Genomic DNA, 18,883 nt, shown 5'->3' on the forward strand with positions numbered 1-18,883 from the left:
TAGACAACATATATGCTAGTGATTAATGCATGAATATTTATTAAATGAATATGTGTATAGATGTTTCTTTAAACATCCACTTCTTATTAATGTGACTAGCGTTGGGGTGCGGGAAGGGTGGGGAAGGGGTGTTAAGTCCTAACGGTTCTTTCCCTACCAGCCTCTGATAGGTACATCCTAAAGTTGCGTGTACCGATGAGAGTGCTATTTTAACACCGGCTTAACACCACATCGATATTTGCACTCCGCTGGGCCTTATCAGCCTATTGTTTATAACTCGATACCCTTGATTAATCGAAGTGACTGATTGATTGAACAGACGGGGTAATCAATAACCGTTTGTGTAAGTCCCTCGAAAGGATTTAAATTACTTTACACGTTGTAATAAAATAAACACAAAAAGTACTATTTTTGTATAAACTAATTTTTATATTTTTTGTTCTGCAATAATGACACCTTCATAATGGATGACGAAATGATAACAACTACTTCATCTCAATAAGTTGGAAAAAAAAGAAGAAATTTAATGTTATTTGTAAAAAATTACTTCTTCATCTTAATTCAATCAATATTTTGGCTCATTTGTGTGCTGATTGCAATAATAAATATACACATGATAATGTCAATCAGTTCATAACCAGAATAAATTATTTAAAAAAAAAAAATTAAACAAATAAAATAAAACACTGAAGGTTTACAGATTTATTGAAACTTCAAAAATGCGAATGAGTGTAAGCTAGATACAATTTAAACGAATCTCGGCAGTGTCCCCAGATATCTGCTCAATAGCTTAACGCCCAACTTTCACGTCTAAGTTTTAAACGCGCGATTCGAGATAATCCTGTCAATCTATAACTAAATCTTGGTTGTGACAGAGATAGAATATAAACAGTAAAAATCCAACGCCGAACTTTGCAAACAGCAAAGGAACGATGTAGAAACTGGGCTCTTCTTTCATTCACCAGCGCACTATATCTAGCTGTGCCCCAGCGGAAGGAGACAGCTGCGTTGTTCGGCCATATTGTGTGCTCCGCCATTTGAACAATCGTGTTCACTTGGAAGATACGATCGCTTCAGTTTTCTGAGGATTTTTACACGCTAAGTGGATATATTTCCATTTTGGAGTACCGTATCGTCTAGTTAAACCTCTGTAGTAGCTGATGTGGCAATTTTTTGTGTGGTTTGGCTCCAGTTAGAACGGAGTTTCGATGGAGACCGAACCTAAACCACAGCGCTTTCAGCGGAACAGGCGGCGTGAGAGAGCATATCAGTTGCAGCAGGAAAAACAGGGTACACAAGATGCTAGTGGGGATGAAGGGGATGAATCCCCACCCCGCACTAGCAAGGATAAGGGGCGTGGCAAGCCCAGGAGACGAAGGAACAGTTCGGTAGAAGAGGATATCATCGACGGTTTTGCTATAGTCAGCTTCAAAAGCCTAGAAGATTTGGAGGTAAGTGCTCACTCAATGCTCTAGCCAAGATCGCAAGCACATACAACAAAGACGGTAATATTGCCAGCGAGCCCATATGGCCGAAATACACGTGCGTGCTCTGGTATGTACCACATTTGTTTATATACTGAGGGGGAGATTGGATTAAATCATCGATCGCTTCCCCCCATCCTATTTTAGCGCACCTGCACGCATCCCCCGTCTTTTGTGTGTACTAGTGTCAGTTTCTGGCTGCCGATCTCGGGCACGTTTCAACTGGCTCGTGAGGCGCAGAGGGGTCTATCAGAGACCACCAGATCAGCTGTAGAGATACTTAAAATTAAGGATTAAAAATCATATCTCCTTGTGTTCCTGCTACTTCCGTGATGACTACCTCAATTATCATTAATCTAAACAAGGGAGTTAATTCGCCTCATTAACGTCTGATTTCGTTGGTGTTTATCAAGGGCGTTGTACATTTCACCTCGGACGTGTGTATATCACCTGTGTGTATTTCCATGAAATTGACAAGTTTACACTAGTGTGAAATAGTTCTGTTAGGCTATCAAGGTGTCCATCACAATGTATGAATTTGAATTAACACCAACCAGTTTCAATACATATCACACCTGTCTCAATATACATGTTTATCAAATGAACCTGTCTACAACTGTTCAGTCCATTTTGGGCCCTTCACAGTTATTTGCTTTTAATTGACATCTTGTTTTGATAACAATTGATTTTGCAAATACCGCTAGTCTGATGAAAGCAATGCCTAACCCATAATCAGATAGGCAGAAAAATTGATTTGCAATAACAGTATTGACTCTATTTAAGTCAATACAAATTCATGGGCAAAATGAAAAGGCGAGTTATGAATATGTCATGTGGATATAATATTGCAGTATTTTGCTATTTTGCAATGTCAGCCAGGAGGAAAGTGGTATACAAACATCAAATGATTTTATGGAAAAGGTTAAAGTGTCATAAAATTGTTTTTTCTCAAAGCTGATTCATTACCACCGTGTTTATTTTCATGTGGAGCATTCAAACATACAAATTGCCTGTGAAGTGCTTTTGAGTATACAGACATTTTATGCTGGACAGCATATACATTTAGATGTCATGTCGTCAGTGTGTTTTTCTACTAAGCTAGCTATCTTAATGATCCTTGTTAACTATCTGTCGTGATTCTGAACACATAAAGTAATACCACAGACCTAGTGTAATTTAAGATCAATGTCGATACTGAAGAGCTTGTTTTCAATGACAAGCCTGATCTATAGATCATACAGACATCATCCAATTGATCTTGATGTTTCTGGTTACTAGAGGTATTATAGTAAGAATACAGTGTTTTTAAAGATGGTTCTGGGACTCTAAAGTGCAGTTCTTCAGTGTTTGTATCAAAAGACTGCAAAATCTTCATCTTTTGCCCAAGGTCTATGACAAGGACCCTTGGTGTTTCAACCTTTATGATTAGTTTAGAATACATATATCATGGATAATGTAACTAATGGTGCTTGTGTAGTGCAAAATACTTTCAATCAAATTTCTTTCATTAAATCAAAGTTATACCATATTTGGTATACTTCTTGTAACATTTCTCGAGCACTTGCCAGAGAAATATATCAAATTGTCACAACAAATATGTTTCAAGGCAGTTGTGTATGCCCATAAAGTGTTCCTATCATTCGCAATTTCTAGATGCCACTCATAAAGGGTTCGAACCCTCGCGTCACACTAAACATGGTAAAACATGGTACTTGTTGGTCCCTGCCTGACTCTCAGTATTAAGGAAATAACTCAAGGGTTGATCTTCACTGGACCCACGAAGATCTGGTTTACAAGTGGTCTTCAGCAACCCATGCTTGTTTTAAGAGGCAACTAATGGGATTGGGTCATCAGACTTGCTGACTTGCTGAACACAATTGCGTAGATTGATGCTCATGATTTCAGTCACTGGATTGTCTGGTCCAGATTGGATTATTTACAGGCCGCTCTCATACTGCTGGAATATTGCTGAGTGCGGCATTAAACAAGAAACAGACAAAAATGAAACTGGTCTGCTCTAAGCCAATTTACTGTGTCTGAGCGAGATACCCATGTAAAATTGTGTTATGATGTCTCAAATTGCTGGCACCATAAAAACAGCATTGGTCTGGACTAGTATGAACACACACACATAGACACTCATACTTGCACAGTGCAATAGTCTTAACGTGATGTTAAACCAGTGATTACTTCACCTATTGTCTTGATGTACCTGCTGATGAAGATAACCACTAAGTGTTTTCCTGAAGCTGATGCTCAATCGTCAGTCTGTGCTAAAAGGTTGGCGTCTACAAACCAAAACGTCTGTTATCATCATTTGTTTTGGAGACATTATATGGACTTGCTTGCTGAGTTTATTAGTGAGAATTCTATCTGAATCTGACTTCAGACGAGTTGCCTGAGTCGCACATTGTATCATGCAGCTGAATACTGTTCCGAAGGAGCCGCTCAAAACATACAGCTGAATACTGTTCAGAAGGAGCTGCTCAAAACATACAGCTGAATACTGGTCAGGAGGAGCCGCTCCAAACATACAGTTGAATACTGTTCAGGAGACGCTCAAAACATACAGCTGAATACTGTTCACAAGGAGCCGCTCAAAACATACAGTTGAATACTGGTCAGAAGGAGCTGCTCAAAACATACAGCTGAATACTGTTCAGGAGGAGCCGCTCAAAACATACAGCTGAATACTGTTCACAAGGAGCCACTCAAAACAGTGTGAAACTAGACTCATTGACCCCTGTTCAGAAAATAATATGTGAATATTGGATGAAGCTGACAGACTCCACCTCACAGCTGATGTCAACAGCTCTCCAGTTGGCTTAAAATAGCTTGTTAATAATGTTCTGTTGTAAATAATGAGTAGAGACACGTCTGTGAAGGAAAGACCTATTGAAATACTTGTAACATTATCCATATCATGTGTTCTCTGAATCACTGGTTGAATCGTATCCCATACCACCTGTGTTTGTAAGTCAGGAGGTTCTTGTCGTGCTTGTCATCTTTCATGTAAGTGAAGATTTAGGGGTTCCTATATTAGACCGAAGCAGATGAGCTTGAAGACCCCCTTCCCTTTATTTCCAACAGCTAATCTGGTGTTCCCATCTCTCTCTCTCTCTCTCTCTCTCTTTCTCTCTCTCTCCCCCTCTCCCCCCCCCCCCCGATATTGCTGGAATATTGCTAAAAGTGGCATAAAACCATACCTCACTCGCTCGCTCACTCACTCGCTCACTCACTCAACTAATTATAAGAAAGTGCTGTTGACATAGTGTTCATTTAACTGGGGTGAGTTTTGTTCGACGTAGCTTTAAGCAATATTCCATATTCCAGCAAAATATCACAGCAGGGGACACCAGACATGGTCTTCACATTAACTTGGAAACATGTCTGCTTAATACGGTGTAGTTTCTATCTATATTGTCTAAATTATCATATTTGCCATCTGTGATATATTGGCTATTTATCTGTGTAATTTACATATCTGTATATATGATATGGATAGTAGAGTTTCTATCTATATTGCCACGATTAACAATTTACATGATCCAGAGATATTTCATTCTCTGGTGTATATACACTATACCAGATATTTATCGCACTACCGTTCCATGTAGAAACAGTGACAGTAGTCTTTGAGCTATGTCTGTAAATCGTAAGTGTTTGGGGAATTGACAGGATTTAGTTGCACAAAAAGTATTTTCATATGCACGTGCTCCTTTCTCTCTGTGTGTACCATACCCAACACCTCACCCCCGACCCCTAGACCTGACCCTCAATTTGTAAGTGTCTCAGGAATTCACTGTTATTTAGAGAGTCTCTCCTGTAACAATGACTTCAGTTTTTACTGTTTAGAATACAAACAGCGCTATCTCTACAGCTGCCGAAACATTGTGATGATGTTGTGGTAGTGCCATGGTGAAAGTGATGCTGTATAGTTGTCAGTGCCAGGCCAGCTTTCTGTGTCGTTATTAGCTGTAGCAAAGATTCTCATCAAGTTTGTTTAAGATGTTGATAATCACGTACTTGGCCACCAGTATGGTTAAATCAAGTGGTTGTCATAACCCCAGCCTGAAATGATTTAGAAGTCCCTACTTTGAGACGTTACATCAGCAAACATCTTCCACATAAAGAATCCTTTGTTTTGAAACGGTAATATATAAACACTGAACAAAGAACGTTAATAGTTTAAGAGATATTTTTGTGAAATTATGTTTTCTGTCTTTCCTACTAAAAGATTTACTCCAAATATTCACCAGTCCCTAACTTGTATTACTTGTTTGAGTGGCATTTTAGAAGTCGTTTCATGTATCACTCTTGCTTGACAACGGTACAAGAATCTGTATCGAAACGTCGCACTCACGAAAATAAAGAAGTTATTATCCATAAAACTTGTTATATATCCTAACTTGTATTGTTCAGTTTGTTTCTAATCCTAATTGTCACAATGGCTTGGTATGAACTTACACACAAGCCCAAGATACTGTGCTTGCCTTTTAAGCATTACATGTAACTCTGATTCTTTGAAGTTTTTAAATGTGTACTTCGAAATGTTTTTGGAAATCATAATCTTAGTCCTTTATTTGCTTAATAAAAAATGTCAATCTGCTTGAGGATTAATAGAAACAGTTGAAGCTGCTTCCAGAAATCACTAACTTGAAACAGTATTTCACAAGTTGTTTTAACAGAAACAGTATTTCACAAGTTGTTTTAACAGAAACAGTATTTCACAAGTTGTTTTAACTGGACTGTGTCCCTTAGTAGTACCTGTGAAGATCCAGGTGAAGATCCGGGTTAGAATTGGTCTTCAGTAACCCATGCTTGTCGTAAGAGGCGACTAACGGGATCGGGTGGTCAGACTCGCTGATTTGGCTGACACATGTCATCATATCCCAATTGTGTAGATTGATGCTCATGCTGTTAATCACTGGATTGTCTGGTCCAGAGTGGATTATTCACAGACCGCTGCTTATATAGCTGGAATATTGCTGAGTGCGGCGTAAAACTAAACTCGCTCACTTCTTAGTACCACAGTTAATGTCTCCACTGCCAGCCACTACATTCACATAAGTAAATCCCCCAAAATATTCACTATCCCTAACTTTATCAGTTCGGTATATATTCCTTTCAAACAACCAATTCTGATAAACCAATCAAATAGCTAATTGCATTTATCAAGTGTATTGCCCTTTTAAAGTGTTATTTCAAAGGTGAAAGGCAGCCAGTAATTAGCATTACATAATGTCCACCCACTTCCACTGACCCATGGTGATACAAGGTCCACCAGCCAGACCTCAGCCAATGAAGCAGCCAGCTTTTGTAATCAACAACTGCCCTTATCCAGTAATACATAACCTAGGGCCTGGCAAGAAATCGACTATCCTGTGTAACAGCACACCGCTGTTTGTTGTGTATGCAGTTCATTGGTCCTGTGAATAGAATCACTGACTTGTTATTGAGCAGTCGTTTCTCTAGCAAATCTTGCTTTGTGTGTCAACCTGTTAAGTCTATCCGACACCTTGCTATTGAAATGACAATGGTCTGTTTTCTTTATTCAATTGGAAATATACCACTTTAATCTGTTGCTATTTGCAATCAGTAAATATATGCTGTTTTTACGATTTTTCTAAACCTGAACGAGTAATCAATAAATGTTTGTTTGGTGTTATTTTCAGGCTATTCGTTGCTGTTTTTCATTTATACAATTACCATGATAAGGCTGTATGTTGAAATATAACATATGTATATCACTGTGCCCTAAGGCATATCGTGTTGATAAGAGTGTCAATTTCAGTGTGAAATGTACATTACTTGCATATTTGTTTTTATTTCAGTGTAAATCTTTCTGAGTTATTTGCTTTTTCTCATCAGTTGAAAAACACAGTTTTCTGATTGAATGTTTGTTTATAAAGTTTCGAGATGTATTGAAATGATTCAGTGATCTTTCAAATTATCAATAATGATATTGTAGCACTAGAAACTTTATATATTTTTTGTAAATTCGCTCAGCTCAGTGTACAACACTTGTAAAATCTATATTGGTTGTGAGTGTGTTTCTTGTTGTCTTGCTAACAGGATCAGTATATTTTGCAATTTATGTCTCAATGTTGGAGTGGTTTTATTATGATTCATAAGAATTTTCAATGTATAATTTGCCCAGATTTCTCCACACCATCACACTCAGGATTGGGTTATTAACAGTGATAATAATAATAATAAGAGTATTTAAATAGCGCTGGCTTCCACCACCCAAGGGCATTGCTGAAAGCGCTGATTAAATATAAAAATATTAAAATATTGTCACAGGTTTCTGATTCAGTCCATATATTCTAAATTTTTATGTTGACAGTGTTCAAGTGCTCCATGTGTCATGGATAATGTTGTATGTAGCTGTGACGCTGTATTAACAGCTGATCATTGCGTTATCTCACTCGCAGGGAAAATGTTCTGATATCAGAAATAAATCAGTTCAATTGTTGTTTATTCAAGCTGACGTTCATGTTGCCATTGAATCATGAATGACATTTTTTTGCCTGCCTTTATCTTGTTTAGCCTACTTCAAGAGATCGAGTGACTTAGAAGTAAAATATAGCACTGTCTGTTGATTAAACCTGTCTGGTATTTGAGGCATCAGAAAAAGTAGGCTTGTTAACAGCTAGTCCAGGAGAGTAGGTCAAAACTTAATGCAGTCCCTCAGTGTTTGTTGCTTGATCGTTGAGTTGAGTTGGTTGACACATGTCATCGGTTCCCAATTGCACAGATTGATGCTCATGATGTTGATCACTGGATTTTCTGGTCCAGACTCGATTATTTACAGACCGCCGCCATATAGCTGGAATATTGCCGAGTGCGGCGTAAAATTAAACTCACTCACTCGTTGTAGCTAGACCTGCATGAAAACTGGTAAATTATAGCATAATGTTGCTAGTCATTGACGACAACTCTCGCTTGAATTTTGCTCGTCTTCAACATAATTTACTTAATTAATTTTGTTGTCTCAGTCTTGCAGGTGTGCATGAATTTCAAAGGCTGACAATATCTTATATTCCTTCTGTCAAAATTTATTGCAGGTTGCATACTTACAAAATACTAACTGATATTTTATGGGCAGAAATGTTTTTTGCCTGGTATATAAGTGTGCAAAATCGGTGGTATAAGTTTCAGTGAAAAGTTCCAATTAGATTAGTGTCAGTGTGTTATCACAATTCAAGGTGAGGTGAAGCAGTACCTTTCCTTGAAATAAAAAGTGTCAATGAATATCATACACTTTCCACAAACATCTGTCCCATAAACACGTCTTTGTGTCAAGTGGAAATTTGTTGTACAGCTTCCCCCTTGTTGTATTTTTTGAGTAATAATGAATAAAAACCTGTCTTTTTTAACTGGGCTGGTATGTTCCTGGTATTTGTAAAACAGTTTGTGGTATTAACAGCTCGACACCAGGATAGGTCTGGTCGTGGAAACAGAGTAGTTTTTGTAGGTCTGATCCTCAGTGTTGCATTGTGCCTGAGTGTTGCTATGTTTAACAAACACCTCTGTACATTGTTAATTGTTTCTGTCAGTCAGGTCGGATTGTGACTGTGTTTTCTTCATCTGAATGTGAAATATGTCTGTGTGAGGGCTGTTGTGACATATTAGCTTTATACATCACCCCAGGAACTATTTTCTCTTTAGTGAGGCAGGTAGTCAGAAGCCAGTGTTTATAGGAGACCACCTTAGACTTCAGATATCATGAAGAAATATATTAAACAGCAGTGTAAGTTCATATTAATGTTTGTATATTGCCAAACCTCCAAAAATGATGAAAGCCCTTTGTATGTAATTGTGTTAGTTTGTTTAACACCACACTCAGTAGTATTTCAGCTATATGGCAGTGGTCTGTAAATAATCGAGTCTGGACCAGGCGATCCGGTGATCAATATCATGAGCATCAATCTATGCAATTAAGATATTGCGACACATGTCTGACTACCAGATCCTGTTAGTCACCTCTTACGACAAGCATGGGTGGCTGAAGATCAATGCTAACCCAGATCCTCACGTGTTTCATATTTATGGGTCTGTTATGAAATAGTGGGATAGATACAAATGTTTAATACATCTCTTCCTGACACTTTCCAAGTAGCCCTGTACTGACTCCAGGTCCTGCCTTTGTAAAAAGTATGTAACACTCTTGCAGCAAATTCTATTGAACACGTTGGTTGTGAGCCTGTCAGTCTCATTGTGAGGTCTCGGCTGTGTTAAAATTTAAAGGGGGACCTCTCCGGGGACCCTAAATTGCTAAACCTTTAACATTCTGGTTATAACAAGGACCACTTGACTTGTGTGCTTGTTTCAAACACTGGATAAAGATTGACCTCTGTGAATGAATCGCTAACCAGTTTTATGTCAGAGAAACTGAAATAATAACACGGAAAGTCAAGTATATTAAAATAAACAATTGTATTAGTGTTTAGGGATGTCAGTTTTGTGAGATGATTACACTTGAAACCTGTCCATGAATGACTGAATAATATTCCATTTCATGGAGACCAGTTTTCAAAGCTGAGGATCATGTTTCGAGATTGTTTCACAGGGATTGGTGATGTTGTGATATTGACTGCAGGCATGTTATGAAACGTTTCAATCACCAAGGGACAATACCTGTCTACTGTTGATGTTATTGAATAGATGCTCGTATGCTGGCTGTTACAGCAACATATTCATGTGTGTGTACACTTTAGAAGAGATACAGCTATATGCATCAGTAATGTTAAAAATTAAGTCAAACTCGAAACTTTAATACTTAATGAAGCACCACTGGCTCTGCTTATATTGTTTTTTTTCTTGAAAATTTGAAAAAAAATTTCAGTGAGGAGAATTTTGGGGCTGACCATATTAACTTGATCCCGTTAGTTATTAGTGGTGTCCTCCCATTTGTGAGATCTCCCAGTTGTGAGACACATTAATTAATGGTTCAGTGCACACAGGTGGTGCTACCCCATCCCTACGATGAAAGTGGGAACATCCCTGTTGCTGAAGAGTACCCGCAGGAGGCATAGTTCATAGTTCACTTGTTGAAGGCCTGCCATAATGGTGATCGGAAAGAGCAGTCAAAGGTTAATAAATACATTTGGATTAATTATAGTTACAACAGTTATTGCTAGATATTTCAAACACGTAAATCTGAGTAGTTAAATAAATTTCTCTTTCAAATGTTCACAAAGTTAACTACACAAAATGTTTATTTTTTAAAGCCATTTATCTGGTTCCTAAGAACCTCTGCTTGTACTTGTAGTAAGGTGTCAAATGAATCAAGAGGTCAGACTTGTTGACTTGTTGATTGTGCGTCATGGTATCTGGACCACGTGTGACTTTTATGTATCATTGATCATTTGTTCGACAATGTCAGATAGTGCAGCGTTTAGCAACAAACAGTTTGGATTCACCACACAAACAAATTAACAATTATTTGAAATAATCTAGTCTAATGATATAACAGGTGGTGACCTAATAAATAGTGTTATTGTTTAGGCAAATATTCTGTGTCCAAAATGGCAATGTATATCAAGTTTCTTAAGGTGGGTCACTGCCCCGAATTTGGGTAACATATCTTGTAATGTTTATCAATGGCTGCAGCATGTAAACATTGCTGCGTAACATTAGAGTAAATAGATCAGAGCAATGGTATCACTTGATACGGATTCCCTCTCAAACCAGGGCACAGTGTTCCGTTTCAGTTTACACGATTGTGTATCAGAAGATGAATTCGGTGTCTGTGTTTAGATACTTTAAATTTAACATTGACAGAAAATACTGCTGTGAATATGCTTCGTTTAGTTATTTGGAGAGTTTTATAACTTGGCAATAGAGAAAATTGTTGTGTTACATAGACTAATATTTATTTTCTGACATATTAGCTTATGGAAAAGTAACAATGGAATTCAAGCTTTTGTTAATAATAAAAACATGCAAAAATTGAAGAATTTGTAAAGTCTGTATCAGTCATGCAAGACATGTCTCGTGAGCTGTTATCAGTATGTATTCAAAGTATGTCTGCAAAAAATTATTTCATTTCTTGACAAGTCACAGTTCGTTTAGTGACTTTATATGTAATAAATCTAGTAACATCATGTTTAATTCATGCGTACTTCCTTCTATATCCCAGGGGTTAATATTGTCACTGACTTGTCAATATCACACCTATTACAGCAGTTCCCTCTGTGTTGTATAGTGTTGCTGTTATGTAACGTTGTAATTGACTTTTCTATTGCATGCTTCTATACAGTTTCTCATCCTACAGCTCAGCGTTCCAGCTGGGGGCTGTTTACATGCGATTAAGTTAAGTTAATGAGGTGTAACGCTGGAGTATATTCTTGGTCTTGTGATGCGTAATCTGTAAATGGCTTCCCATGCATATTGTTTGTGTTAACCATGTATTGATGTCGTACATGTCACAATTTAGGGGTAGAATATACACGAGGATCAAAATGAACATTCCTTTCCTTCTGCCGAATAGAATGTGCCATGTTCATTTGATTGAAAGTCTGTCTTGGAGGGATTATGTTTTGTGGTGGAGGGTTTTTCATCTGTGTTGTATATGTGTGAGAAGGTCAGAATTTACAGTAATTGGGGGCTAGTGGTGGGAGTGTTTTGTCATTCTTAGGAGATTTCAGCGCAATTTGTCTCCAGCTCAAAATGCCTGCACAGAACATGGAGGCTTAGATACACTGCTCAGGAATAGTGATGGAGTGGAGTTTATGCATGGTACATGAGGTAAATACCAAGGCCCATGTTAGATGCTTGCTGTTAAAACTGATCCACAGATTTACCATTGCTGTTGTTCAGTTTACAAAAATACATCTCTGAAGTAGTGGCGCTTTTGTGTGTTTGATATTAGTGTCAAAACATTGTAAGGATTGGTGTAAAAGTATTATTTGCTGTTTGTTTGTCGATTGTTTCAAAGTATTTTTTTGTGGTCATTGTTTCTGAAATGGTCGTCTGCTACCCATGTTCAGAAGGAGTGCGATGATGCCACATGTCCACACTTGTTTAATGCACTCCTCTTGCTTTGTTCTCATTTAGCAATGGTAGCCTTGATTCTGGTTACATTCAGATCATGATCACATTTATTCCATGATCACATTCAGACCGTGATCACGTTCAGACCTTAGTCACATTCAGACCATAGTCACATTCAAACCATGATCACATTTATTCCATGATCACATTCAGACCGTGATCACGTTCAGACGTTAGTCACATTCAAACCATGATAACATTTATTCCATGATCACATTCAGATCATGATCACATTTATTCCATGATCACATTCAGGCTGTGATCACGTTCAGACCTTAGTCAAATTCAGACCATAGTCATATTCAGACCATAGTCACATTCAGACCATGATCACATTTAGACCATGATCACATTTATTCCATGATCACATTTAGACCATGATCACATTTATTCCATGATCGCATTTAGACCATGGTCACATTCAGACCTTGATCACATTCTGACCATAGTCACATTCTGACAAGGATCATACAGTGCATAAAACCCATATTTACACAATAAGTAGGATCATAAGTAATCATTATAGAGACCTCTATGCAGACAATGTCAACCACGACAACACTGTAATTCAGCTCTAGACTATTAATCCCCATGGCTCTGGGGGTCGGATAGCCATGGAAAATGATGTTCAACCTTCCTCTAAGTTACAAGGCAAGACAACGGGCTAGTACCAACTCAACCCATGGATCAGGCAGGGCCTTCAAAGTATATGCAGTGTCAACTCTCACACGTTCTAGTCAGCAGTCTAAACCAGCCATTACAGCAATCGGTGGAGGCCTACAAGCCTTAATGAGCTAAGCAGGCCCATATTGCAAGCATATCGCAATGCACGTTGGTTCGGGGTTGTACATAACAGGCGTCAGTAGATGAGGCTGGGAGTTGCATGCACTTGTGGTGTTGAAGTGCCATACTTGCTGATCATGTTTTTGCGGAAGTGGTCTTGTTGATTGCACCGCCATCTTGTTCTGCAATTATGAGTAACTTACTTCTCTCAATTCGAACAGCCTGGTCTCCTTGACATTTTCCTCGACACGTCCTCAACAGCTAGGGAATAAAATTCAGGTTCCATTGCTTTTGTGCTTTTGATTTCATATGTAAGCATAACTGCAGCCACAGTGAAACATGTAGTTGGCAATCTTGGAATTAGAGGAATACTTGGAATTAGAGTGATCTCCCCTTTGATTGACCTCAATGTTAATTTGCTCTTCAGTTGGTAAATCAAGACATTGGGGATTAGTAATCTCAGAAATATAACCTCAGCAAATGATTTTCGATTGATAAGTCTTAGCATTAGAATACTTGTCCTCAAGGGAAAAATAATAAGTGCAGCTTTCATTACAAAAAGGCTTCCAATCATTGCTATGTTGGCAATTTTCGTCATGTTCAATAAAGAAATGAGATGAGCTGCCATTTACCCCTGGCAGTAACCAAACAATCTCAATGTATGTTTAATGAAAGAAAATTTCAACAAACAATTGAAACTCTATCCTGTCCGCGGGTTAATCTCTGATCAGCCTGAAGTGCTTGAGAAGATAAGGAAGCAACCTGATGCGAAGGCTTGCTGGCACTGTGCAATCTGGTGTTATGTATGTCCCAGCTAGTCTTGACAGCAGTGTATATTGTTCGCTTACACAGACAGGGTAATAGATAGGCGACAGTCAACCAACTGCATGAATCATTGATTGTAAAAGAATTACTCGTTTTAGCGTTCTTGTTTATAGAGAGCAACTGATAAGTCAATTACAGTTTGAATTGTTAATTGCAAATGAAAATTGGATAATGATTAATGAATATGTACTTGTTTCAGGTGGTGTTTTGTTAAGAATAGAATTATTATTTTGAAAGGTGGGCAGAATGATAAAGTTGTTAAAAATGTTGATTTATTTGCTTTATTTAGTATTCATTAAGCCGTTTATATACTTTAAATCATGTTACTACCAATTTGCGCCTGAATGTATTGCTTTGAAAAATGCATACCTTTTTAATGTTATCTTGCAGTTTTTTCAGTTGTGATCCTTGTCAGTAGAATTTGATGAACAGATGTTGAACGTCATTTGAATAGATATTCATCACGAGTATGAAAATTATGAATATTGGGTGAATATTGATGGGAAAATGTCTGAAAAATATCATTTATATATCTCTGATAATATTTCTCTTTGAAATACTAGTATCATGATAATATTTTAACATAATATTTATTTTTTAATTTAGATCTAAAAATCTGTTGTTATTTTTTTAGTGAAATAGACAATGGTTTAATTAACTGGTGTAATAGACGTCCAAACATGTCGATAACAGGTGTATGTCATTGATATTTATTGCATAGATAAGATATTTATTGTATAGCATTGTATAACAGTATCTTCCTCAACACATGCTGTTACAAATTTCCCATTACATATGTGAAATAAACAGATTGTTTCACACTCTGTTGATAATTGGTTCAGTTGACATGAAATGACATCACACATTTTATGTCAACAGATGTCTTTTGCATGCATATTACAGAGTTGATAGCAGGAGCTGTAAATGAACTCTCCTCCAGTAGCTTGAGAGAGGCTGTCTAGATCAGCAGTCATTGCCGAGTTATAAGTCCCTGCTGAATCCTGCCAACAGCTAGTAGAACCACACTGAGGGTTATTACCATCTGATTTAGGCTTTACTACCAAGGCGATGTACATTCGTGACAAGTTTATTTTCGTCTATCCTCTAGTTGGAAAAGCTTTGGTATGATTGGGCAATATTTATTTTGGTAGTTGTTTGATTGTGATTACAGAATTTATTTTGATTGAAAGGCCTTTGTTTAGTGGTGGTGCTGACAAATTATTTTGGCCCTTGTCCTCAATCCTTCAGCTCTGGATTAGAAATGGCAGACAAGCAATACGAGATTGGAGGAATGTAGATTATAAAGGATGCTTCATTACCCAGACAGGATGAGAAGTCTTGAAACAATTTGGCTTGACAAGATGCTTCAAGGGAAAATTTGGCTTGACAAGATGATTCGGAGATAATTTGGCTTGACAATATCCTTCAGGGTACAATCTGGCTTTACAAAATGCATCTTTTTGGGTTTAATCTGTCTTGACATGATGCTTCATCGGACAATCTGGTTTGACAAGGAGATTCAGGGGATATTCTGGCTAGACAAGATGCTTTATGACACTATCTGACTTGACAAGATGCATCAGGGGACAATCTGGCTTCAGAAGATGCTTCATGAGACTATCTGACCTGGTGAGATGCTTCAGGGGACAATCTGGCTTGACAAGATGCTTCATGAGACAAGTTAGCTTCACAAGACGCTTCATGAGACAAGTTAGCTTCACAAGATGCTTCATGAGACAAGTTAGCTTCACAAGATGCTTCATGAGACTATCCGGTCTGAAAAAAATGTTCCATGAAATGAATCTGGCCTGACAAGATGCTTCATGAGACAATTTGGCAAGATGCGATGCTTCATGAGACAATCTGATTAGACAGGACGTTTCTATAAAGAATCAGATTAGACAAGAAGCTTCCTGAAACAGTATGACTAGACAAGCTGCATCTTGAAACAATCTGGCTGGTTGTAATACAGACAGGCCCCCATCAGAGCTGGGTAAAGCCACAATGTACTTCCAATCTCAGGGTGAATATTGATTGGGAAAACCAACACTGCCCGATCCATCTGAACCATCCATCAGGTCTGGTAGTCAGCAATGGAGAGTGGGACAGGATCAGCTATCCATCATGGACATCGCCTGACAGTTCACGACTGTCTCCCATCTTCTGTCGTGCCTCGTGTTTTTTTAAAAATGTGGGAGCCACTAAATAAAATTTGGCGAGGGATAAATCAGTCTGCGGTGATTGATCAGATCTTTTTTTTTGTTAGTTGCATGTGTGGAAGGCAAATATAAGTTCATTTGGGATACAAATTCTTATGCCCTTGAGATGGTCCCTCACTTTAGACAGGGCATTAGGATGTAGGGATGGAAGTAAGTCATTTTGTTCATGTCAGCTGGCAACCTGTGGGAAATGAAGTTACAGGATTGAGAACATATGAATCTGATTGGCTGTGTGATAGGATTGTAGCTCAGCATTCAGTTTGGCATGGTGTGAGAGGTCAAGGAAAAGCGTCTTTGGTTTGTTGCAGAAATATCATTTTTTTACATATCATCAGTGCAGGAAGTTCAGGCTAGTGGGTTCCAGGTTCATCTGTGCTTACATGTGTTGGAAAAAGTAAATGTATACTAGTATACAATATCGCAGGTGCCTATAGTATAATGTGGTTGTTTGAAATTGACAATTGTCTATAGGTGCTTGAAATACACAACAGATGCTTTGTTGAAATGCTTGTGTACCTTTGCCAATATCTTGTGCCTGAAATATGTGATTGCCATTTGAAACTGCTTTCAATGTACATTAGTCTGTTACAGATTATTAAATAAACAGATGTTTAAATAACACACAAGTGTCAATAACAGTTTCTGATGCTTGAAATGTTTAATAGTCAATAAAATATACAAATGATATTTACAACAATCAATACTTGAAATGTACAATTGCAGGTGCTTGAAATATACAAAACTCAATTGCAATAACTGAAATGTATTATTAACATCATCAGGTATTTGTACCTTTATACTTCATAAATTACTTTATCATTCATGTAAGATTTGCATCAAGCACAATTATTCTTACGAGAACATCAGAATGTTTCACTATCAGACCTTTTCCTTATCATAATGATTATTGATTGGCAATGATTCTCGCATACTGTCAGGAAGCAGCAGAATGAGAAACTGATCCTAGTGAGGTTGCAAGAACATAAATACATGTTTGTTTGAAATATCTTTGCCCAGAAATGGTCCTGGAAGTCCTCTTCAGAGTAAGAAGGATCATTCCTTAAAGTTCGCATTAACTTAATAAGGCAATTTGCTCCCATGTAATGTTTCAGGAATGCAAATTAAAGTGTAAAAATCCATACCTAACCCAGGGAAGCCAGTCCCGTCTAATACTACTTGGAATTGTATTTATTTCCAATTCATCAGTCTCATTAAGCGGTGTTGCGTATGCACCAGTACAGACAAAGTATTTCAGCGCTGCCAGCAGCCATTTGGAAAGGGATAAAATATTCAGTTGGTGAAAGTCACTTGATGGCGACCTAATTGGACCTACTTGATACTTTGGGGTGAGATCTAAAGGGATATCAGATTAGAACAGTTCCTGTGTCAGATGACACTGAATCCATCTGACTATGTAAGTATAGTGACCATATGTTCCTGATATATGCATGACCTGTAAGTGAAACTTATCTCATACAGCTGTGACCGATTGCTGAAATATGCATGCCCTGATATTGATGATCAGGCACATTCAGCTGTGTCTATTGCTGAGATATACATGCCATGAAATATGCATGCCCTGAAATATACATGCCCTGATATTGATGATCAGGCACATTCAGCTGTGTCCATTGCTGAGATATACATGCCCTGAAATATGCATGCCCTGATATTGATGACCATTGTTAAAATACATGGGATCTGACGCTGACCACCAACCACAGATACTTGAAGATATCTGCGTGGAAAACACAGCGTTTTCTGCAGTTTGCTGCAGTTATCTAAATTGTATGTAATAGTTTCATCTGTTCAATCATCTCTGTAATCAAAATTATAGTGGTGACAAAATTGATTAAAGTTTAAAAGATATTGACATATCCTGGTATTCATTACAACTTCCTTGTTTAAGCAATCACTTTTCTTTTTACTGTACTTATTTGACTTCTTCAAAACTGTTTTTGACTGTAGCCTTTCTCGGATAAATAGACCAAAGGATATATGAATAATAGATAAGTCCGTAGGTGAGTGGTCATAGTGTTAGCTTGTCAGGGTGAAGCCAGGGTTCTATTCTCACTTGAATCATCAGTGGGAACAGTCACACCCAATGTAGTGTATCCTTGTTGCATGTAGTGATGCAGGATGTAAGTGACGGGAGTTTTATGTATCAAGCCGACAAGTGACATTTACTGTGATGTAGTGGCCGTACATCCTGTAAGCCTGTGTATAACCCGTCATTGAGGACTGTGATGGATCGCTAGTCTGATGATACTGTCAGTGACAGAAGGGATGATCCTCTTGTTGACGTCCTAATCTCAGATGGAAGTAGAGACCTTTTGTGTTCGATATTCATGGAAATGATGTATATTGTACTGTTAACTTTTATTACATTGCCCTTTCATCTATTCTTCCAGATTGTCTTTTCTTAATTTTATTTTTTTAATTTTTTAATTTTTATTTTTTGGGAAAAATTATACCATATTAGTTCTTTGAGTGGCATTTTATAAGTTGGTA

General features: G+C 37.7%; 1 protein-coding gene across 2 annotated transcripts in view; it reads left to right on the forward strand.

Moving 5' to 3' along the window:
* The first annotated feature begins 1,023 nt into the window (after positions 1–1,023).
* Positions 1,024–18,883, forward strand: part of LOC124286983 (autism susceptibility gene 2 protein homolog) — a 249,675-nt gene continuing 231,815 nt past the window's right edge. For both annotated transcript variants that reach the window (XM_046723445.1, XM_046723447.1), the window contains exon 1: positions 1,024–1,451. In XM_046723445.1, the coding sequence (XP_046579401.1) occupies positions 1,209–1,451 (243 nt within the window). In that variant the 5' untranslated portion in view covers positions 1,024–1,208. The remainder of the gene's footprint in view (positions 1,452–18,883) is intronic.

This window comes from Haliotis rubra, unplaced genomic scaffold (assembly GCF_003918875.1).
Source record: "Haliotis rubra isolate DU_JTF1 unplaced genomic scaffold, ASM391887v1 Scf398, whole genome shotgun sequence".
NCBI lineage: Eukaryota > Metazoa > Mollusca > Gastropoda > Lepetellida > Haliotidae > Haliotis > Haliotis rubra.